General features: G+C 38.2%; 2 protein-coding genes across 2 annotated transcripts in view; one reads left to right on the top strand and one right to left on the bottom strand.

Annotated features, from left to right (window-relative positions):
- Positions 1 to 14,595, bottom strand: part of LOC140507325 (vomeronasal type-2 receptor 26-like) — a 28,021-nt gene extending 13,426 nt beyond the window's left edge. Inside the window, 5 exon segments of the mRNA XM_072615439.1 lie at positions 2,146 to 2,373; positions 5,631 to 5,984; positions 5,986 to 6,435; positions 7,868 to 8,159; positions 14,402 to 14,595. Coding sequence (XP_072471540.1) covers positions 2,146 to 2,373; positions 5,631 to 5,984; positions 5,986 to 6,435; positions 7,868 to 8,159; positions 14,402 to 14,595 — 1,518 coding nt within the window.
- A 9,976-nt stretch (positions 14,596 to 24,571) lies between these two features.
- LOC140508482 (biogenesis of lysosome-related organelles complex 1 subunit 2-like) lies at positions 24,572 to 24,934 on the top strand. Its single transcript, XM_072616444.1, has one exon. It carries the CDS (start codon positions 24,572 to 24,574, stop codon positions 24,932 to 24,934), a length of 363 nt encoding a protein of 120 aa, XP_072472545.1.

Genomic DNA, 24,934 nt, shown 5'->3' with positions numbered 1-24,934 from the left:
TATATATATGTATATATACATATATATATATACACACACATAATATATACATATATATACATACATACACACACACACACACACACACACACACACATATATATATATATGCCTACATGAAGCCCAGAAGCAAGAGACAGAAAGAGAAATTCCACTTTAAATCACTGTAGGGAGCATAAAATGCTTAGGAATCTACCTACCGATGGAAATGATTTGGGATCTCTGAGGAGTAGAACACAGATATTGAGTCAAAATATGAAACTTCAGATAAATAAGGAGACAGTGAAAGAATTCCCTGTTACCTTAGGTGCCTTCAAGCCATGAGACCTACATAAACAACATCTTACGGTGTTGGAAGAACTGTGAGATGTGACTGCTGACTCACTATTGTCATCGGTGAAAGCTCAATGAGAATGAGTGTGGTACTTCAATTCTGAAGGGAAGCATTTCCATTTTTATAAAGGAAAACATGTGTAGTGTCTAAACTATGTTCTTGGAAGATTGATTTTGCTTCATTGTAAAATCCCAGAACATATTACTAAATGGATTGTATAGATCACTGCAAAAGTGTGTTGGTTTCATCAGGAATGAATCATGATGAAAATTTATAGCCTACATAGCCACACAAGTAGGTAGAATCTATATTGGTTGAATGAGTCATCATTACTTAATTGAGATCAACTTGGGGGGAGAAAAATCTATCCTTAACCTTATGCTTTTAAATTTATTAAAAGTTTGGATGAAGGTTTACTTGCAGCACAGAGCTAATTTTTAACTTAAGAAGGGTAGTTACCATATTGTATGAAAGAGTCGGAAGTCTAAAGATTTCAGTATGGAAACATATTAACCCAAATCTGACAAGATGAAATTGAATAAGAAATTATTCACTAATAAACTAATAAAGTGTTACATTCAGATTAATAAAAAAAAGTCAATTCTGCAAGTGCAAGTTGGGAAATGCATGGCATCCATAACAATTTGCCTGAAATTCAGCTTGTTACAGAGAGAGTGTGCAAGCATTGGATTTATTTAGGATATCTGAGTTCAAATCCTGCCTCATGTTTATTACCTGTGAGGTGATAAATAGATCACTTGGTCAATTATCAAAATCCTGGTTTTCTCATCTATAAAATGAATTGCCTATCTCACAGTGTTATTGTGGGGGTAAAATACCATAGAAATGTAAGCTACTGTCATTTTAATGGACTTCAAGCTTAGGAAATTAGGAGCAAGATGAGGCAGACCAAATGGCTTACTGACTGAGACCCTAGTCTATATTAAGAGCAGGACACAGTGTGGCTACAAGACTTTGAAGAGGTGAAAAAATATCTGCATCCAGAGTTCAGTGCAGTGAAGAGAACCTGAAATCCAATGAATAACTAAGCTCATGGAAGCTTCCAGGGGCATTCAGCAAATTTAGGGAAACACATCAATTCAATTATTCGTTATATATTGATGCCATCGTGCTCAGGCCTTCTTGCTGTGATTATCTTTATTTTATCCTGTATGTGTCTTGTATGTACATTGTTTTTTACATCTTGTCTCCACAGTTTCATTTGCTTGAGGCTGTATTAATTCCCTTCCTCCTCTTTAGTGAGGATTTACTGATATTTTGTGTAGCAGTAACCTTGCATAGGTTGAGGAAGGGGGAAATGGATGCACCAGATCTCTGATTTCATTGTCATTTTTAACCCTAGTGAAGAAATTTCCTCAGCCGATAGAGATTCGCACCAGATCAGCAGACTTGGAGTTATCTGGAGCACTGAGGAGTTAAGTGAGTTACCTGAGTCTCAGCCAGCCAATGACAAATGCTGAAGCTGAGCCCATGCTTTTTGGGGTACTTATGCCAGCTCTCTATCCTCTTCCTCAGAGCTTCCTCAATTTTTGTCACTATTGTGCTCTTTGGACTAATGCTAATTGCCAAACATCCATTTTATTTACAAAGCTACTTGGTATATTTTATTTCAAATAATAATTATAACTGTAACATGTTCCTTTGTCTTCTCAACATTTACTATACTAAAAAAAAATAAAAAAGAGATAAATAAATGGGGTTAGCATAGGGTGGGTTGAATGAATGAATGGCAACCTAAATAGGAGTAAAGTATAAGAAAACATCAAATGGCATTTTGTTTCGGTACAGACCTTCAAATTAACCCTCTGTTGGTATAGCTTCTTCTCACAAATGGTGAAATCTTGACCAAGTAGAGACTGGGGAACAAACTGTCCTACTTTCACAAGAACTTCCTCATCATTAGACAGTGCCTGAAAGTTCATGATATTATATTTAGCCACAGGCTTCTTTCCTTCATTCAAAACCACTTGGTTCCCAGCAGTGTTGTTAAAGTCAATATTCCTCAGACATGAGTGAAGCTAGATGGGAAAGAATTAAGTCACTCTCTCATATCCAAAGGCAGGGAAAAGCAGGATCAAGGGAAATGGGCCAGGCAAAGTCATTTATCAATTCACTCAATCATTTATTTGCTTATACAACAAACATTTTCTAAGCATATCCTTTGCATAAAGAATCTTTGAAGGCATAGAAATCTCCAGGCCTGCAGGTTGTTTTATTGTGACACAATTACGTTTTCAGAAGTACTCTGTTTAGCTAGGATTTAGATAAGAAGGAAATTCAAGACTGATGAATGGAACTGCCCCTTACCTCTTAAGATTCCTTGAACACATAAAATGCTTGCTCAGGAATTCGATTATATAATCCCTGTAAAGTATTTTGCAAACCTTAGAGTGCCATGTAAATGTTAGCTATTGCTGCTACAAATACTACTATTACTACTAATATTTTTTAAATTAGCTTAAATTAAATCACATCCCAGCATGAAGCATGCAACCATCTATCCACTTGGTAATGCTAAAGTTGTCCATGTAAATGGGCAAAGGGGAAGTTGAACCTTTCTCATTCTAAGTCCCTGATCACTCCTATTCTCCAGGGCTCACTTCCACTTCAGTTGTGTCAAACAGTCCTGGTTCTTACTCCTGTGAGGAATGTGTGCCTCTGAGCTCATTCAGCTTATAATGGGGATAAGGCATGAAGAACTAAAACTTCTATAAGCATCAATATATGCTTGTATATATATATATATATATATATATATATATATATATATATATATATATATATATATATATATATATATATATATATATATATATATATATATATATATATGCATGAAAAGCAGTGCCTATTCTGTGATTCAAGGTGGCCTTTTTTCTGGAACAGGTTCCTGAGATTCCTGAGTTTTATTTGTTCCATGAATATTGGCAATCTTTACACTGATAGAGATGATCACCACCACATACTTGAGAACATAACATCAGAAGCTGCTATGGACAAAACCAGCATTGTGCTCATTTGTTTCCTGCAAATGAGACTCTCCCTGCTTAGCTCTACTGGATGGCAGGTACATAGTTACTAATCCCACACTTGAAGCTTTTTTAGCTTTTCATTTCTTCTGTCATTATAACTCCTTATGATTTCATGGGGTTTTCTTTTCCAAGGTACTGTAGTGGTACATCTCCATCACATCATTATAGATGAGGAACTGAGATAAAGAGGGTTAAGTGACTTGCCTAGCATTACATGACTAGTAAGTATTTGAGGTCAAGACTGAATTCATGAAGATAAGTCTTCCTTATTCCAAGTCTAGTGCTCTATATATATTCTGTCAACTATCAGCCCCTTACTACACCTAGAACACTTCAGTTTAGAAAGCTACAGGGAGAGTGAGCAGGACCAGCAGGAGAAAAAAATTGATTTTGAGATCAAAGAATTACATCAGAACAGTTAATGGTTCCTATCCTGGAATATCTGGAGAATAAAGGGAGAAAGTGATATTTTAAAGGAAAAAAATTGAATTATGTCAGAATGTTTATCAATGCAATGATCAATCTTAATTCCAGAGGACTGATAATAAAAAATATCTTACTCCTTTTGCTAGGGTGGTGGTGGACTAATGGGATAAAATGAGACATAAGTTGTCAGAAGTGGTAAATGTGTCTTTTTGTTTTAATTATGTTTTTTCCCCTAATGAGATAATATTCTAGTAAGGAAGAATTATTAGAATACAATTGTTATTTTGTAATTATCATTAATTTATTTTCAAAAAATAAAAGAATAGCATTTTTTTAATTGAGTCACAACAAACTCTAATGTATCTTTATACTTAGACTTGGGAAATTTATGTGATTTGTGGAAAATACTTAACATTTTTTCATGATTTTGTTTACAAAATAGTAAAGTCTATGGATCTCTTCTCAGCACCATATTTCTTTATTTTCAATTCCAAATGGAAAAAATTATAACTTTCAATTAGAAGTTAGTGTAAATAAAGATGTACATTTTCCTCATCCAAATTCATGGACCTTCTGAAAATTGTCTGTGAACCCCTTGAAGGGCGATACGTAATGTTAGAGCCCAGGTTAACCATGTTCTAAAATAAGTCCCCTAATTTTCCATGTAATTAAACCTGAGGCTACCATCATTTCTCACAAGATGAGTGATGTCCATCAGGGGATGGTACTGAAAAAGTTTTCTGTATGAGGCCCCATGAGAAAAAATGTGAAATTAGCTCAAAAGAATGGAAGTAGTACTTTTATTAAGAAGGCAGGTAGATTTCTTTATGTTCTCCAAGTAACAATTTGGTCACTGTTTCTTAAGAATGAATTTGACATACATTCTTCATTGGATTCAAAGTACTGGTCTAGGCACCAGGTTTGATAAAGCCTTTCCTGTAATTCTGAAGGGAAGTCTAGAATAGGATTTTTTGTTGTTTTAGCTTTAGTATAATTAAGAAGTATAATTCCTCTGTTTGAATGTGACTGAGAGGGATCTTTTCGGGCCTGGGAATATTTGTAAGAAAGTCCATGCCTTTTGTTAATGAGGCACTGGTTTTCAAGTGATGTGATACTTTCTGGCTCTAAGAAGTGTATAAAGATACTGAGAGTAAGGTTTTATTTTGGGGCTGTCTTTTGTAAGAAGGTTTGAGTACCAGATGAGGACTCTGGGAAGTCACTAAGGAGACTCCAGCTTTGAGAACCCAGATGTGCTTCCCTCTCTTGTAACTATGGTCAGACAGTTGGACCTGTCTGTTGAATTCAGGCAGAGGAAGCCATGCCTGCTGACTTCTAATTTCTCTGTATTTTCTTTGAAGTTCAGGGTGCTGACTCCCCTGAATTAGGTGAATGATATATGTGCTGGTTAAAGGATTGATCCACGTGCTTGATTAAAGTGATTGTTAACCCCTCAAAAGTTATCTTTCTTTTTATGAATGCAGATCTAAGAACCTGTGATAGCAGGCCAACCCTGTATATGTTGGGGTGGTTAGTGATGCAGCCATTCAGAAAGAAAGGATCCATAACAATGCTTTGCAAGTAGGGGCAAGTTTCAGCATGGTGCTGTATTCTTAGTACCATTAGTGAACAAACTGTTGAGGCTTCCAAAGGAAGTCAAACTAAGAAAATCACATGAGAGAAGAAATGCATGTCTGTGAGTCCAAGGCATGACAAGAAATAGAGAAATGTGAAAGTTAAGGAAAGTAACAAAACTTTAAAATGTCCACTCATGAGCCTGGGGTACCAACAGACATTACCTCAAGAACAGAAGACATTACCTGCCATGGCTGAGACACCAGATCCCCTTCATCTCCTTCAGTTCCCATTTCTGATCTGGCATGGAGCATTTCATGAAGTGCCCAGGCCACAGCATAGACAGCATTGTAGAGGAAGTAACTGAAACTAGACATGGTCATGTCAAAATAGTGCAAAGGTAGCATCTCCAAGGAAGCATTCAATGAACAGTTCTCTTGCTCCAGTTTGGTTGGTTCATCTGGACATTCAAAGGCTGAGACCCAGAAACTCTTAAGGAAAATGTCTCCTGGATATTTATTTGGGGTGACTGTCCTGAGAAAGGATTTGAAACCAGGAATCTCACTTGTCTGATGTGAAAATATGATTGATCCATAAAAAAGGATAACCATGATAACCATATGGTCTCATGGTGACATCCCAGTGTGATGTTATAATCCAAACCTTCCAAATTCCATAAAAAGGTGGCTGAGAATATCTCAGGATCATCAGTGAGTCTGTATCACCATGGATAATGATCACCTTGGCTGACGATGCTATAATTCTGGACATAAAAGACACCTGGGATTCAGCATGGCGTCTCTCACTGACAGGGATCTTCTCTGTGAAGGCCACACAGGCTTCGTTCCTTCGCATCTCTTCTCCCATGTCCCAGAGGAACTTCTCACCTCTCATGTCATCTGTGACAATCATCCCCACCCAGGTCCAGCCAAAATGTACCAGCAGGTGGACAATACCAACGGGCAGGGAGGAGTCCTGAGGGGCCATCTGGTAGAGGGAAGGAAACTGGGCCTTGTCACCCAGGGCAGGATCAAATGGGCCATAGCTTAACTGGTTGGGAAAGAAATATGGGTCTCACTGGGCTATAAGAAAGTGATCCTGGGGCCCAGCAACAAATCTCAATATGCTATGCAATCTGTCTAACTTAATTAGGGAAATAAATAGAATGGGCTGCTCGAGGTCATGAAAACAGGTGAAATTCTTTTCTCCCCAAGATTAAATCAGTTGAAGGACAATGACTAAGAGACAGAATACTCTGAATGCTACTGGTGTTAAATACTTCACTGCCCTGAACCCTTCATGATTTCTTTCCCAAAGAGATCAACGATTCTCCTGATGCACTGTCCATGGTTGTGGACCCAAAGAAATTTCCTGGGTAAAACTTACACATTATTGGAAGTGGCAGTGGTTAAGAAGTGATTCTTTCTTCAAGCAAAATGGAATTCCTCAAGGATGGCATTGCCAAGACCAAATTGCTTGGTGAATAACTATATGCTCACCTATATGAGTCACTTAGATGTCACAGTGGATAGAATACTTGTTCTAGAATCGGGAAAATTAAAATTCAAATCCAATGCTAAACACTTACTATCTGAGTCCCTGTGCAAGTCAGTTAACCACTGTCTGCCTCAATTGAAAAATGGGCATAATATGAGCACCAAATTCCCAGGATTCTTTTATGAATCTAATAGGATATTTTAAAATTGCTTTGTCATACTCAAAGCTTTATTTAAGTACTATTATTTTTAGTGTAATTGAAATACTTATTTCACTTATGTTTGCAACACTGATGAGTCATTTTGAAATGTTATGATATTTAGAAATAGAGACCTTTTGAAACATTTGGGTAAAGAGTGTCCTTCTACCAATCCAGGTCATCACCTTTTCTGCCACATGTAAATTTAGAATAACCTAGAGCACTGAAGTATTAACTGATTTATCCAATGTCATGTAGCCAACCAATTGTTCAGGCCCTGGGTTAACCATGCCAGCCTTCATTCACATTGCACTCCAGGTTCCCAGAGGCCAATTGAATACTTCTTGCCTGAGGCTTCTAAGCTTCATACTTAGAAATCAGATAGATCTTTATAATACTATCCCTCCTCCGTCCCTACCATGAGTCTCCCCACTATGGAATATTAGTTAATATCAATTGGCAAGGTAGATTAATTAGCTTTTAGGTATAATTGATTCAAACATTCCTCATGAGAATTAATAAAGATCAATGAATAACCCAGGCTCTAACACTAAAAAGGAAGACCTCACACAATTTGTTGAAATTCTTTGAACCTCAATTTTTGTTATCTTTAAAATTGGAAAATCAGGTTAAAGTTTTTGAAGGCTTTTCCAAGTCTAAAAAGTAAAAGCCCTTATCATAGTGTGTAATATGCAATAGTAGGCACTTAATAAGATTTCTATTCCTTCTCCCTTGTATCTCACCTCAAAGAAAAGGTCAATAGATGGCAGATTCAAGACTCCTTACCTGTGGTATTCTGTAGAGCTCCAGAAGGGTCCCCATCTGGACAGAAAGAGCAGATGTGGCTCCTCCAATCACAGCCATGGACTCGTCCTGCCTCTGACAACTATAATTTGGGGTGGTGGGGTTGTGTCCTGAAAGCCACCTCAGGGAGTTCTCCAAGGTCTTGGCATTACTGTGGTAGGTGTTGTAGATGTGAAAACCAAGAGTAGTATTAGGGAGCAGCCTGGGGTCCTTATTGATCTCCTCCACAGCAAACATCAGGGCCAGGACCTGCTGGTAATTTTTGTGTAGCCACCTCCAGGAAGTGGGGAGAAGGTCAGAAGCTAGTAACAAATATTAGGGAGCCTATGGGCTTGAAGGAGATAAATCCAGCTGTGCTAAGTTCAGATCACTGGGCACAGGGTACAGGCAGGCTGTTCTGTGGATCACAACACCTCATTCTCACATGACCTGCACCCCTGTACTGTTGACCTGTCTGAAATTTGAAATCTGAGTGATAAATTCCTAATAAGGCTGACTACATGCAATAGTCTCCCTTCTCACCTCTATTTCCAGGCCACTTTGCCTTCTTTCATAATTCAGCTCAAATCTCTCCTTCTGTAAGAGGCCTTGGAAATTCTCTCAGGGTTAATGGCTTTCCTTTGAGATTATGTCTCATTACGGTGTGTATGATTTGAATTTACACAGATGTTTGAACATTGTCTCCCCTGTTACAGTATCACCTCCTTGACGCACTGACCATATTTTTACCTTTCTTTGAATCTCCAACACTTAACAGTGTCTAGTATGCAGTAATCATTTAATAAATGATTATCTACTGACTCCCTGAACTGTGTCACTCAGGTATTTACTCCAAAATATGTGTACTGTCCAGTTACTATGTGAAATGCACTGTTCAAATAAAAGTGATTCCTTGGCTTCAATCTCATAATCTCATGGAGGAGAAATAGGCAGCAACAAACCCATTCCCATCAGACTGTGAGAGATGCCACACTTATAGTACTGTACATATTAGTAGTTCAGGGAAGGGAGATGTATCTTTTGGCTCAATGTCTTCTCTGAAGAGGCCACTTTTACCCCTTAAGGGAAATCCTCCCATGGGAAGCTAAGCCATTACAAATGAAATCCTTCCTAGCTCATTATAACCTCGTATGTTCCCCCTAGGGTCTTTGGCAGTTTTATCTTTTGAGGTACATTTTGGGCAAGGATATTAGAAATGGTCATGTTCAAGACATTTAATGGCTTCGATGGTATCAGTGTGGGAAGGCACTAATCTTTTCATTTCTGTGTTTCACATGGCACTAAAAGGATAGCAAGGTGTTCCATATAAAGCATCCCAATCCACAGTTCTCTGAACCAAACATATGCCAGGTTTCAAAGTCTCTTGGAGAAAGCCAAATATAGGTCATTCATCCTGCCCTTTTGGACCTGTCCATTGATTTTTCAACGTAGATACACTTTCATGATCCACACTCAGTTTTGTGGATATTCCAACAGCACCATGGTCAGTGACTGAAGCACTACAAGTTCTAAACCTGTCAAGACTTTGTTACACAAAATTCTAATAGGCTCATTCTAATCTAAGGACAAGTTGTAGGGCTGAGAACTCAAATCCAGAAAGGTTCTCTTTCCAGAAGATTCCAGAACACTAGGGCATACCTATAACAAATAACATATAATTGTGGCAACCAGTGGAGTCCACACCTCACCCCATGATCCCCCTGACCGAGGAACTTCTCGAGAAGTAAGACTGAATCCTTGCCCCTTCAAGGGAGCAGCCCTTTGCTAAATAAGGACTTCCATGTCCAAAGACCTTATCTTGGTTCCCTCATGCATCCCACATCTGGAACTGTGGAATGCTTTAAGGAAGACTGGTCACTGAAAAAATTGGTCTAGTTGGTAGATTTTACAAGCAATGATTTTGTCTTGGCATTCTCTTTATTTTCCCTTAAAGAACAATTACCTGGACAGTCTTCTATGAAATGATAGAGAATGGGACCTGACAAAGGTCAGAAGACATCTGGGTCAAGGGCTTAAGGTTTCATCATTGTGGGCACCTCCTCCACTAATACAGCCAATGAACTCCCCAGAACTTCTTTTAAATATTTCCCTGCTGCTTAGAGTGACCCTATGTGTCAACTAGTATAAGAAGTGGAATTAGAACCTAAGTTTTCTGTGCTCCATATCCAGCATTTGTTGAATATTCATACAACTTATCTGCATCTCTCATTCATCTACTATCTCTAAACATTAAGGTACATACTCTTGTAAAGGTAATACAGATCTATTTAATATGAATATAGAGCAAAAACAAAAAAAGGATAAATGGTGAAAAGTTGACCAGAAAAAAGACAAAACTTTTCAATAATGCTAAAAATCTATTAAATATCAGGAGCTATAAGAATGAAAAGTTTTTAGAGTAAATACATTTTTCCATTGAACAGCTTTAATAACTTAGATATGAGTTATCAAGAGAAATTTATTTCTTAGTAGGTGACAAAATCATAACAACAGAAGGTAAAATGTCAGAATATGAGAAATATCACTTGTAATAATGAATGTGAATGGTCAATATTTTCCTACTGAAAACAGAAGTTACAGAATTGATTATCAAGTGACACATATTAACATATGGCTACCAGAAAAACTTTTATCTTGCAAATAGATTAAAGTTTAGATGTTATTCTAAAATAAACCATACAAGTTCAAGTACTTTTATACATAAAAGGCAATATTGAGCATTTTGGATTTGAGAGAGACCTTAAAACCATTTGGCTCAACTCATATATAAAAGTCTGCTCTCTAATACTCCTAATGAAAAAATAATCCATCTTGAATGTCTCCAATTTATGGAAATTCACCGTATCTGCAGGTACCTTTTACTTTCCTAATTAAGTTTTTCCTTATCCCAGGACTCAATTTTCAATCTTGCCTTTCAGACATTGACATATGTAACCCAAACTTAACTAGCCTCTCTCACAGAGGTGATAGATGCTGTTACTGTATCTTTAAGAAATAATAGACTATGAACATATCAGCAATTTAAGAGAATGTCTGGAAAGACTGTTACCTACTATGGTGAAAGAGATTGAGTGAGGTACAGAGAGAAAGAGGATGGAAGGAAGTTTCATGCTGAAAAACTGTTTTAAATATGCCTTGTAAGGAAACATTTTGTAGAGAATTTTTGAAAAACTTTAGCTGCTATCCTGAGAATGGTGGGAATGTGTTTCTAAAACAAAAAAGATGCCATAGCTGTGATGTGACAAATGGGCCATTTGCCATGAATGTTCTCAGAGCAGATATAAATAATTATTTATAACTTTTTTTATTACACTGTTATTAAATTGTATAGGTAGTAACATTAGTGTTTACTTAAGCCTAGGAGATCAGGGAGTCTGAGGTTTTACACATACATGCATAATATAATATACACATACATACGTGTGTGTGTGTAAAGAGACAGATAGAAAGAGGGAGGGAAGGAGGAAGGAAGGAAGGAAGGAAGAAAATGACAAACTACTGCTTTACAGAAATTATTTCACTAATTTATTTCATAATTTAAATATTTTACTTAACATTAATACTTAACACTTAATAAACTGGGGTAAGGACTCAGATGTTAATTAAGGAAAGGTTACAATTTTAGTAATTAGTACAGAAATACCCACACACACTTTTGAATTACCTTAAAACTCAGGATTCTTAAAATGAATGATCAATATCCCATGTCATAGAGGTCAGCTACATGACACAGTGGATGGAATGCCAGGCCTGGAGTCCGGGAGACTAATCTTTTGAATTCAAATCTGGCCTCAGACACTTACTAACTGTGTAACCCTGGGCTAGCCATTTAACCTTGTTTACCTCAGTTTCCTCATCCATAAAATGAGCTGGAGGAAAACATTGCAAATCATTCCAGTATCTAAAATTGGATCTAGAAGAGTCAGACATAACTCAAAAAGACTGAACAACAACCAAGTCAAGGAGATGCTTAAATTGAATCCCCTCCTGCCCACTGAGACCTCAAATGACCTGGCCAGCCCTCGACCCTTGCTATATATCTAGTGGTAATGGCTCTTTTAGTCACTCAGGTTTCTGACCCAAGTTATTTCTATTCTTGCACTTCACTCTTACCCCTCGAATGAATTGTCAAATTGATTCTACCTTCACAACACTGCTAGAATCTATCCCCTTCTGTTGATTTCCACTGCAACCCTCCTTGTGCAAAATTTAATGCCTTCTTGCCTAGACTGCTGTTATAATCTCCTACTTGACATCCTTGTATCTCATTCAGGGATGTGGAACCCATGGTCTCAAGGTCACATGTGGCCTTCTAGGTCCTTGTTTGTGGCCTTTTGACTGAGTCAAAGTTTTACAGAACAAATCCTTTTACTAGAGAGATTCATTCTGTGAAGTTTGGATTCAGTGCAAGGGCTAAACTTGAGGATGTAGAGGGCCACATATGGCCTAGAGGCTACAGGTTCCCCACCCCGATCTATTCTATTACCTCTCTGATCCATTCATCCTTTATAGAGGAGACTCTGTCCATGTCAATTCCCTGTTCAAGAAGCTACACTATTTTGCCATTACCTCTAACATCAAAGCCAAAGCCCACGGTTTGGCATTGAAAGTCCCTTACAATCTAAGTCCAGCTTATTTCTCCTGACAGATCACATATTGACCCTTTCATTCAGTCTCATTGCAACCAAAATTGTTCCTGGATATTTCTCTCACATGACACTCTGCATTTGTCTCCCAGCCCTGGAATTGTCTTCCTCCTCACATCTGCCTCTTGGAACTGTTCAATCCCTCTGAAACTTGGATTCCATCCCCCACCCCACTCCCAGAGCCCTTCCTTGACAATTCCAGCTATCATATCCCCCCATTGTTTTTTTATTTAGCATGTATCTTCTGTTTACTTATCTTTATATGCATCTTGTCCTTCCCATCCCATAGGTCCTTGGCTGTTTCTAGTATATCCTCAGTGTCTATAAGAGTCTCTGGCACAGAGTAATAACAAGAATAAACTTCTTTGCCTGCCACTATACTTAATTTTTACAATTATCTCATTTTATCTCATAGAGGTAGGTGCTGTTATTATTTCTATTTTACAGAGGAGGAAACTGAGGTGAACAGAAGTTAAATGACTTGCTGAGGATTACCAGCTAATGTGTGCAGGAGGCTAGATTTGATCTCTGGTTTTCCTGACTCTAGACTCTTGATTCCCCAGAACTCTGTCCACTGCATTACCTAACTGCCCTTAATATGTGGTTTTTTGAGTTTTGTTGACTGAAACATAGCTCTCCAGAATCTCAGGCAACTCACTAAATACAGAGGAGTTGCTGCTTAGCGTTAGTAGAGGATTTTTCCACCATGAGTTCCTTATTTCATCAAAATCACACAACAGACGAATGATTTGACATTTCCCAATGACGCCTAAATTTCTAAACACACACACACATACACGCATGTATGCACACACCCACACTCACACACACACACTCTCACACACACACACATGCACACACCCATGCCATGTCCTAGTAACATTAGTCTTCAGTGATCTCACACTGAGTAGGCAGCCCCAAGGATGAATTCCTGACTTTCTTAACTCAAACTCCTCTTTCATGGAGTGCATAGTGATTGATCATGTAAGACATCTTCACAGAAGGTGGATACCTCCTGTATCATCCTGCAGGTTCCCATCAGGGACAGAAAAAACACGTTCTCCTCCAACAAAAAGTTTCAAACAGTGCCCAGACCATCAACAAGTTAGTGGGGTAGGTCAGAAATCTCCAGGCTCTCCAGTTTGACTTAACAAATGGACAAAAAATCAACAGGAAATTAATATAAAGGAGCAAAAATACAGGGGCAAAGCACTGATCCTCGTAAGACAACTTGAGAGGATCTCAGAAAGGGCAGGGAATTCTGGGGCTGAGTTTTGGCCTGAGGGAAGTGTTAACACCAGGTCACTTCCACTGAATCAGAAAATGGTAGGCCCTGAGGGAAGCAGAGTAGGCCTCAAGAAATTTCACCTTAGCACCTTTCATCTCAGAACCTCACAAACTTTCAACTAAGGAATTATTAACTTACAAACTTTCATCAGACTGCTGAAAGTGCTCCTCTCCACTCCTGGCCTCCTTATCTACTGATTCCAAAATACAGGCCTTATGGGGTTGATCAGAAGTGATCCATGCCTGTGGCTATGGGCAAAGAGGAGTGAGCACAAACCCAGTTAGTGGGGTGCTACAAGAAGCAACAAAATTTTTGGTACATTAGGACTTGGACCCTAACTGTGGCTTAAAGGAGGAGGAGACGAATCCCTGACATTAAACCCCTGGACAGCATTCAGAAAACAGCAGTAAGGAGGATCTCAATCCTAGAAAAACTTTGTTTACAGATTTTAAGGATAGATAAAAGTAAGAGATTCAAGAAGCATCACAAACCAGAGGATAGGGAAAGCCAGCAGGAGCTGGGTACTGAATACTCAGGCTTCCTTCTCTGTTTTCAAAGGTGCCCACCCACCTTTCCACTTACTGGTGTGGATTACAGGTCTCATGTGGATGCTCAGCTCCTGTGAAACTCTTTACACCCATTAAGTACAGGGAAAAAAACCCACCAATGACCAGGTCTCCATCTCTGTGGACTCGTGGGTTGATCTGCTCAAAGCAGGGGAACTTTTCTTCCTTGACTAAAGAAGAAGGTATGTTGAGGAGCAGGAAGAGGGTCATCAGAAGAAACATTGGGTCCTGTGTCCTGAGCACTGCCAAACTCTGAGCCTGTGAGCAGCCAAGGTGTTCACAGCCACTGCTTGCCACACTTTAATGGGAAAGCTTTCTTTCTCTGATGGATTCCTTCTAGGGACAGATGCCCAGACACTCATCTGCTTTTGGCACTGGAGCAAACAGAGCAGAAGTCAAGCTCCTGTTCAGGAGCCCAAACTACATGAACCAGGTGCAGCTTATAGTCCTAGTAAAGATGGGAGAGGGTATGGACCCCAGTTAGTGAAGGTGCATGTGCCAAGAAGGAGCTCTAGGGAGCTTCACTGCCTGGAGTCCTGCACCTGCATCTCAGCAGCCAAGGGAAAACCTAAAGAAAAATATATTTGGACGTCTTCCTCCCACTTCCTAGCAAATCCCTTTGGTAATCAGGCAACCTGTTGCCTCAAGGACAGATGCTGAGCCTTGGAAACTTGTGTGCAGCTGACAGCAAAACTTCCAGGTCTCAGAGAGGGGCATGAGTTGGATCAGGTGTGATCAGTGATGATTTACTTAGAAGGGGGGAGAGAAGGTGCTGATGTCAGTGGGGTTTCCAGCCTCCTCACGCAGGCCCTAACCTTCTGTAAGTTGGGTAGCACATGTCTTCAACTACAGTGACTGCAGAGTCCTCTCTTCAAAGCCTGTGTATGAATAGGCTATTCACACTGGACCCAAGCTCCCCAACCCTGCTGCCTGAGCCACATAGAGATCTGAGTAGTTCTTGGTTGGGTTTGGTCATGCTGATTATTTCTTTGAGTCAATGTCATTTTCCCTGGTAGAATGGAATATCATTGAGGGCAGAGTCTTCCATCTGAGTCTTAATCCTTAATCAATGTTTATTGATTGACATACTCTAGACAGACTTTTCCGGTCCCCACTCTGAACTCTCCCATTGCTAGTGTTCCCCTCTTAAAGTCCCTTTATATATTTTATCTACTCTGTATAAATTTGGCACTGGCCTCCTTGTTCTCATGTCTCCTCTGTTAGAATATGGTTGGACTTTTTTTTTATGGGCCTTGATCTTGGTTGGTAGTGTCTGGAACACAGCAAGCTTGTACTTGCTGACTGTTTCATGTCTGCCCTTGCATCCCCAGCACCTAGTCCAACTGGACTGGCAGACTGAGTGACTGTTGGCTTGGAGTCTGTGATTGTTGAGTAATCCTTCAACTTCAAAATTCTGTGATTCTGTGATTCCTAGTAGCCACAATGTAGGAAGGATAGTGATGAACTAAAGTGTCCAGAAGACCGCTAACATGCCAAAGGACCTTGAGTTCTTTCCTCATGAGGATCAACTGCCCAAAGTGGAGATGTTGACGTGGACAAGACCACTCAATACAAGTATTTGAAGGGCAATCATAAGAGAGGAATTCAGTTTAGTTTTCTTGGATACAAACAGTTGATTGAGGACAAATGTGTTGAGGGCCAGGGTGGAGTGGTGTTGACAAGATTAGGAAAGACCTTCGGGAAAACTGTTCTTTGAGACTGTGCTCATTATCATGTGGAATGGCTCTCCATGCCCCCCAGATGTTGCTGTCTCAGTGACACAAACAAGAGAACTGCAGAAAATAAGGGATATGTAAAAGAGGCCCTCTAGGCTAAGCTAACAGTCTTTAAAGACAATAAGACTGGCCAAATCACTGGGACAGGAGACGAGCAGAATGTCATGTAGACTTGCAGTTTCTGTCTATAAATATCTTGACCCTCAGATCAATAAATGGAACTGGTCTATCTTTTCCCGCTCCCCCTCCCCCATCTCTTTTCTTCAACCACATCAACCACCGAACTGCGTAGGGATGTGGGCCGTCTGCTACACAAATGGGTAGAAGGTAGATAAAAGCCAATGGAAGCTTCATGGAAGGGTGAGAGGGAATCCATTGTATCCATCATTTTTCAAAATTTGTGTGGTCACCTTCAGGTGGTAGTTGATGAGAGCTTAAAGTGACTAAGGAGTGAGACCCCCACAAATACAGGGCCAGGTTGCCTGGAAGGAATTCTCAGACTCAAACATTGTGTTAAGGTCAAGGTAAAGATTTATTACACTTTTCAGTGGGCAAGAGTTCTTAGGGAACCTACAACCTTAAAGGGGTAGAGGTAAAATTTATACAGGATATTCTATAATAAAACATGCCAAATATGCTAACTAAGGGTTTTGAGATGGGATTAGGGAGTGGTTAAGGAGTCATCAGTTCTTGATAGATCATGTACTTTTGGTATCTACTGCACACGTATTTTATCCAAAATTCATTAGGAAATAACCCAAGGGGGTGCTACCTGGAGATGTGGTTGTAGGCCTGAAACATCACTAAGTCAACTAATGGTCAGGGCTGGCTTAGAAATACCAGGTTCTTATTAATGTCTTGTTAGACAAGATAAATGTAAGGCAGTATATGTATGTCTAAGTCTAGGATACATATTATTGGTCAGTGAGTAGTAAATGTCATTATGACCCAGTGCACAGCCCATTCAGTGAGTACACAGTTGGTTCAGACTCACCAGTTGTATAAGTATAGTTGGCTGCTGTAGCAGGAAAGGAGATAATGGTAGTTGCTGGGGCAGACTGTGTCCTTGGGCTGGGAAGAAACTGCCTGAGATAGTGTTTTGAGTCTAGGGAGAAATGTGATTTTTAAAGAGAAATGGGATTTTAGAATTGGGGTCCAAACATGCACCTAAGCACCTCATCAATAGTGACTTCCTACTCTTTGAAGGTTGCCATGCAGATGCTGGATGACCATTATTGGGAGGAGCATAAAGAGAATTCTTGTCCTAATTTAAGTTTGACTAATGGCTTCAGGTGTCCCAGCTCTGAGACATTCTCTGAAAATTGAGTCCTCAGTAGAATAATTGTCTCTAGTCTCAGGTAGAATTCACAAAACCACTTATTTACACACCTTTTCCAAGTAGTTTTCCTCCATCTTTTTTTTCACAGAGTAAATGTTAATCTGGGAAATTTATATATTTTTAAATACTCATCCATCTCAATTAGTTTGTCAAATTTATGGACATATAGTTGGGAAAAGTAATTTCTAATTATTGTTTTAATTTCCTCCTCGTTGGAGGTAAGTCCACCCTTTTTATTTTTTATATTGATAATTTGGCTTTCTTTTTTAATCAAAATGATCAAAGGTTTATCAATTTTATTGTTTTATTCATAAAGCCAACTCTTAGTTTTATGTGTTTGTTCAATAGTTTTCTTAATTTTAATTTTATAATATCTCCTTTGGTTTCAGTATTTCTAATTTGGTATTTACTGGGGGATTTTCCATTTGTTCTTTTTGTAGCTTTTTCAGCTAAATGCCCAATTAATTGTTCTCCTTTTTCACTATTTTATTCATGTAGATGTTCAAGGATGTCAATTGTCACCGCTGTTATTTAATATGGTACTAGAAATGTTAGATTTAGCAATAAGAGAAGAAAAAGAAATTGAAAAAATTAGAACAGGCAAAGAAGAAACTAAGTTACCACTCTTTGCAAATGATATGATGATATACTTAGAGAATCCTAGAGAATCAAGTGAAAAACTACTGGAAATAAAAAACAACTCTGGCAAAGTTGCAAGTTACAAAATAAAACCTCATAAGTCATCTGCGTATGTATGTATGTATGTATGTATGTATGTATGTATGTATGTATGTATGTATGTATTAGTAACAAAGCCCAACAGCAAAAGATAGAAAGAGAAATCCCACTTAAAGCTATAGTAAACACTATAAAATATCTGGGAGTCTACCTGTCAAAACAAACCCAGGGACTATATGAGCATAATTACAAAACACTTTTTGCACAATAAAAGTTAGATATAAATAAGTAGAAAAAGAGCAGTTGCTCATGGGTAGGCTAAGCCAATATAATCAAAATGATAATTCTACCTAAATTTATTTATTCAGTGCCATACCAATCAAACTACAAGAAAATTATTTTCTAGAGCTCAAAAAACATAACATCAAAATTCAACTGGAAGAACAAAAGATCCAGAATATCAAGGGAATTCATGCAAAGAAATGCTAGGGAGGGTAGCCCACAACTACCAGATCTCAAATTGTATTTATAAAGCACTAATGATCAAAACCACTTGATACTGGCTAAGAAACAGAGGGGTAGACCAGTGGAATAGGTTAGGCATTCAGGACACAGTAGTCAATAGAATACAGGAGTCTACTGTTTGATAAACCCAAGGACCCCAACTTCTGAGATAAGAATTCACTGTTTGACAAAAACTAGTGGGAAAACTGGATAACTGTGTGGCAGAAACTGGCATACACCAATGCCTGACACCACACACAAAAATAAAGTCCAAATGGATACATGATCTAGGTATAAAGACTGATAATAGGAATGCAGCTCAGTCTAGCATGGATCTCAGTCCAGCATGGAGCACAGCCCAGTGCAGGCCATGTGGCACAGCAGGGACAGGACCTGGAACAGGTTTCAAGGAGCCAGCAGCAGTAGCAGTTCCCAGATTGCTCAACCCACAAATGCCCCACACAGCTTCAAAAGTAAGTCACCTAGGAGAGGGGAGTGCAGTCTGGACCACCGGCAGCAGCCATTGCAGTAGCAGTTTCCATTTTTGGAGCCCTCTGCCTAGAGACACTGGAAGAATTGATCCTCTGGGGCAATTGAGCAACTGGTCTGAATCTCAGACCTGAGCTCAGGCCTGGGGTGAGGAGGAGTGCTGGTACGGTGAAGCTGGAGGTGGTTGTGGTGAGAGAATTCTAATTGCAGATTCTGGGCAGAAAATTTTTGGTTGATCCCAGACCAGTGCTCAGGCTAGGAGAGGAGTAACCCCTCTCCCTTGATTGTGCCACCTTGGAAGAATTTACAGGTCCCCAGACTATACCCTCCTCTTGACAAAGGACTCAAAAGTCAAGTAACTGGCTGGGAAAATGCCTAAGAAAGGGAGAAAAAGTAAGACTAGAAGGTTACTTTCTTGGTGAACAGGTATTTTCTTCTATCCTTTTGGATAAGGAAGAACAATACATACCATCAGAGGAAGCCAAGGCTTCTGCATCCAAAACCTCCCAAATAAATATGCAATGGTCTCAGGACATGGGAAAGCTCAAAAAGGATTATGAAAATCAAACAAGAGAGGTGGAGGAAAAATTGGGAAGAGAAATGAGAGTGATGCAAGAAAGTCATGAAAAGCAAGGCTAAAGGAGACCCGAAAAGATGCTGAAGAAAATAACTCTTTTAAAAATAGGCTAATTCAATTGACAAAAGAGGTCCAAAAAGTTAATGAGAATGCTTTAAAAAGCAGAATTAGCCAAATGGAAAATGAGGTTCAAAAGCTCACTGAAGAAGATAGTTCTTTAAAAGTTAGGTTGGAGCAGATGGAAGCTAATGACTTTATGAGAAATCAAGAAATTACAAAACAAAACCAAAAGAATGAAAAATAGATGTGAAATATCTCTTTGGAAAAACAACAGACCTGGAAAATAGATCCAGGAGAGACAATTTGAAACTTATGAGACTACCTGCAAGCCACGAATAAAAAAAGAGCATAGACCTAATCTTTCGTGAAATTATCAAGGAAAACTGCCCTGGTATTTTAGAATGAGAGGGTAAAATAAATATTGAAAAAATCCACTGATCACCTCCTGAAAGAGATCCCAAAAGAAAAAGTCCTAGGAATACTGTAGTCAAATTCCAGAGTTCCCAGTTCAAGGAGAAAATATTGCAAGCAGCCAGAAAGAAAGAATTCAAGTGTTGTGGAAATACAATCAGTATAACAGAATCTGGCAGCTTCTACATTAAGGGATCAAAAGGGTGGAATATGATACTCCACAAGTCAAAGGAACTAGGATTAAAACCAAGAATCACCTACCCAACAAAACTGAGTATAATACTTCAGGGGAAAAAATGGTCATTCAATGATATAAGAGGACTTTCAAGCATTCTTGATGAAAAGACCAGAACTGCATAGAAAATTTGACTTTCAAACACAAGAATCAAGAGAAGCATGAAAAAGTAAACATGAAAGAGAAATCATAAAGGACTTTCTAAAGTTGAAATATTTACATTCCTACAAGGAAAGATAATATTTGTAACTCCTGAGACTTTTTTCAGTATTTGGGTAGTTGGCGGGATTATACACACACACACACACACACACACACACACACACACACATAAATGTATATACACACACACATATGTGTATATATATACATATATATACATGTATAGACAGAGAGCACAGGGTGAGTTGAATAGGAAAGGATGATATCTAAAAAATAAAATTAAGAGGTGAGAGAGGAATATATTGGGAGGAGAAAGGGAGAAATGGAATCAGGCAAATTATCACTCAAAAGAGACAAGAAAAACCCTTTTCAATGGAGGAGAAAAGGGAGGAAGTATGAGGGAAAAAGTGAAGCTTACTCTCCAAATTTGGCTTAAGGAGGGAGTAACATGTTCACTCAATTTGGTGTGAAAATCTATCTTAAACTACAGGAAAGTAGGGGAGAAGGGGACAAGTGAGATGAGGGGGATGATAGAAGGGAGGGCAAATAAGAGAAGGGAATAATTAGAAGCAAACACTTTTGGGGAGTGACAAGGTCAAAAGAGAATAGAATAAATGGGGGACAGGATAGCATGGAGGGAAATACAGTTAGTCTTATACAACATGACTATTATGAAAGTGTTTTGCAAAAATACACATATATTGCCTATATTGAATACCTCGCCTTCTCAGTGGGGATGGGTGGGGAGGGAGGAAGGGAGAGAAGTTGGAATTCAGAGTATTAGGAACGAATGTTGAGGATTGTTTCTGCAAACAACTGGAAATTAAGAAGTACAGGTAATAGAGTATAGAAATCTATCTTGCCCTACAAGAAAAGAGAGAAGATAAGGATAAGGGAAGGGAGTGGTGTGAAATAAGGGAGGGCATATTGAGGTAAAGGGTAATCAGAATTCAAGGAATTATGGAGTGGGGGAGGGGAGAGATGAGAAGAAAATTTGGAACTCAAAATTTTTTGGAAATGAATGTTGAAAACTAAAAATAAATAAACATTTAAAAAACCAACTGATAATATAAACAGATTAGGGAAGCAAAGAATAGTATGTTTGTTAGACTTATGGAGAAATTTATGACCAAATAAGAAATAGATAATATTATGAAGTGAAAAATGGATCATTTTGATTTCATTAAATTGAACAGTTTTTGCACAAACAATCCCAATGCATCCAAAATTAGGAGGGCTGCAGAAAACTGGGAAAGAATTTTTGCAACTAGTGTCTGTGATAAAGGCCTCATTTCTAAAATATATAGAGAATTGAATCAAATTTGCAAGAATACACATCATTTCCCAATTCGTAAATGGTCAAAGGATATGAACAGGCAGTTTTCCGAGGAAGAAATTAAAGCTATCTATAGTCATGTGAAAGAATGCTCTAAATCACCAATAATTAGAGAAATGCAAATCAAAACAACTCCGAGGTACCACATCATACCTATCAGATTGCCTAACATGGCAAAACAATAAGATGATAAATGGTGGAGAAGATGTGGGAAAGTTGGAACACTAATTCATTTTTGGTGGAGCTGTGAATTGATCCAACCATTTTGGAGAGCAATTTGGAACTATGCCTCAAGAGCTTCAAAAGTGTGCATACCCTTTGACCCAGGGATATTATTTTTAGGATGGTATCCTAAAAAGATCATAAAAATAGTAAAGGTTCCACATGTATAAAATATTTATAGGCCATCTTTGTGGTGGCCAAGAATTGGAAATAGAGGGGATGCTCATCGATTGGGGTATGACTGAACAAGTTTTGTTATATTAATGTAATGGGATACTATTGTGCTATAAGAAGTGGTGAACAGCAGGACATCAGAGAAGCCTGGAAGGATTTAAAAGAAATGATGCTGAGTGAAATGAGCAGAAACAGGAGAACATTGTATACAGTAACAGGCACAGTGTGCAAGGACTGTTTCTGGAAGACTTAGCCCTTCACACCAATGCAGGGACCTAAAACATCCCCAAAGAACTCTTGAGGCAAAATGTAACCCAACCCAGAGAAAAAATTGTGGAATCAAGATGCAGAATGAAACAGAATATTTTCTCATGCATTATGTTTTGGTTTGGCTTTTTTCTCATGGTTTCTCCCATTCATTTTAATTCTTCTGTGCAACATGTGTTGCCATCTTAGGGAAGGAGAGGGAGAAAATCTAACACTTATGGAAGTGATTTTAGAAAACTGAAAATAAATAAATAAATTTTAAATATGTGTAATATGGAAATGATTTCCATAATTTCATATATATATGTAAACTATATCTGATTACTTATCATCTCAGGAAAGGGATAGGAGAGGGAGGGAGGGAGAATTTAGAAATCAAAGCTTTAAAAATGTTTAAAAACTTTTAAAAAAGAAACGTTAGTTGTAGCAATGACAAGAAAAAGAAATACAAGGAATTAAAATTGATAACAAGGAAACAAACATCACATTTTGCAGATGACATGATGGTATGCTTACAATATCCTATAGAATTAAATTGAAAAGTACTTTAAATAATTGACAACTTTAACAAAGTAATGCAATGTAAAATACATTCGCATAAAGACCAGCAACAAGAGAGAGAAAGGGAAGTTCCATTTTAAATAATTGTAGACAGCACAAAATATTTGCTACTCTACCTGCCAAGTGAAATGATTTTGGGACTCTGCGGAATAGAACAAAAATGAGGATGAATGGAAATTTGAAATCCAAGATAAATAAGGAGATACATTGAACTCATGTTCAATGAGTTCAACCACTAGGGCTGCATAGGCAACATTTTATGGTGTTGGAAGAAGTGAGAAATGTGACTGCTGACTCACTGCTGTCATTTATTGAAAGATCATAGGGAATGAGTGTGGTGCTTCAAGTCTGAAGTGAGACATTTCCATTTTTATAAGGGAGAACAGGAATGATCTGTAAACTCTAGCTTGGTGAGCTAGATTTTGCTTCACTGCAAAATTCCAAAACATGTTATTAATGGATTGTGTTGATCATTACAAGGTATCTTTGCTTCATTAAAGAATAGATCATGATGGCAATTTATAGCCTACATGAGACCACAGATATGTAGATTCTAAAATTTTTAAGAGATGATAAATGTATTCCTTTGATTTCTATTCTTCCCACTGGTGTAGGATATTAGGGTAGATTTCCTTGATTTTTTTTGAAATGTGGTATTCAGGCTCTTTTTTTTTATTATTATAGTTTTCAGATAATCCAAAATTTCTTAAATTAACACTTCCATATCTATTTTCCTAGTCAATTAACAAACAAAATATTAAACAAAATATTTCACACGTATTTCTACTTTTCATTTGTTTGATTTTGCTTTTATTATTTCTTAATGTCTCATGGATTCATTATTTTCCACTTGCCCAATCCTAAATTATAAGGAATTTTTTTCTTCAGTGAGCTTTTGTAACTCCTTTTTCCCCCATTTGACCAACTCCACTTTTTATGGAGTTGTTTTGTTCAGTAATTTTTTGCATATCTTTTCCCATTTTTTGTATTTCATTTACCAAGCTATTGACTCTTTTTTTTTAATGTATCTTTTGCATCACTCACATTTCTTTTACAAATTTTTCTTTTACTTCTCACTAGGAATTTTTATTGGATATCCTGCTCAAAATTTGATTTGATACACTTTTAAAAACTTGCTTAAAAAAAAAAAACTTGTTTAGAATTTTCTCTTTGGAGTGCTAAAAGGCTCGTTTCATTTGGTCATCTTGTCTCCTGCCTCGCAAGTCCTATTGTTTGATGACTTCTCACTGCTGAGGAGGAATGTGGTTCTTAGAACTGATGACTCTCATGTCCTTCTCTGAGTCATCCTTCCCCTTTTCTCCCCTTCCTTGTCTCCTCCCCTGCTATTTCCTCTCCTTCTCCTCCCCTTCTCTCCTCCATTCCTACTTTCCCTCCATTCTTTTTCCTTTCTCCCTTTTCTGGTCTAGACGATGCCATGGTGGAGATGACCAAGGAGGACATAGAGCCCACTGAGGCAGACATCATGGGGATGTGCCAGGAAATGTTCTCCAAAATGACCATGTACCTGCCGGGTGAGCTGACAGCCACCAGTGAAAACTATGAACTTGTGGGAAATATGAACAAACTGACTAGCTTGAAGTATCTAAAAATGAAAGATATTGCAGTAAACATAAGTAGAAACCTAAAGGACTTAAACCAGAAATATGCAGCACTTCAGTCTTATTTAGATCATTTCACTTTAATCGAGGATCAAGTAGCAGCTCTGGAGCAGACAGCTTACAAGTTGGGTGTATGTTCAAAGAAATTAGAAGCAAAGTACAAGAAGTCAGAAAGGTGA

The sequence above is a fragment of the Notamacropus eugenii genome, chromosome 5 (genome assembly GCF_028372415.1).
Source record: "Notamacropus eugenii isolate mMacEug1 chromosome 5, mMacEug1.pri_v2, whole genome shotgun sequence".
In the NCBI taxonomy this organism is placed as follows: Eukaryota; Metazoa; Chordata; class Mammalia; order Diprotodontia; family Macropodidae; genus Notamacropus; species Notamacropus eugenii.
Note: the sequence above shows the minus strand (reverse complement) of the source record. Positions and strands in the feature narration are given on the sequence as shown.

Excerpts from the sequence above, each read along its gene's own strand:
- LOC140508482 (XM_072616444.1), top strand. The coding sequence starts at position 24,572 with ATGGTGGAGATGACCAAGGAGGACATAGAGCCCACTGAGGCAGACATC.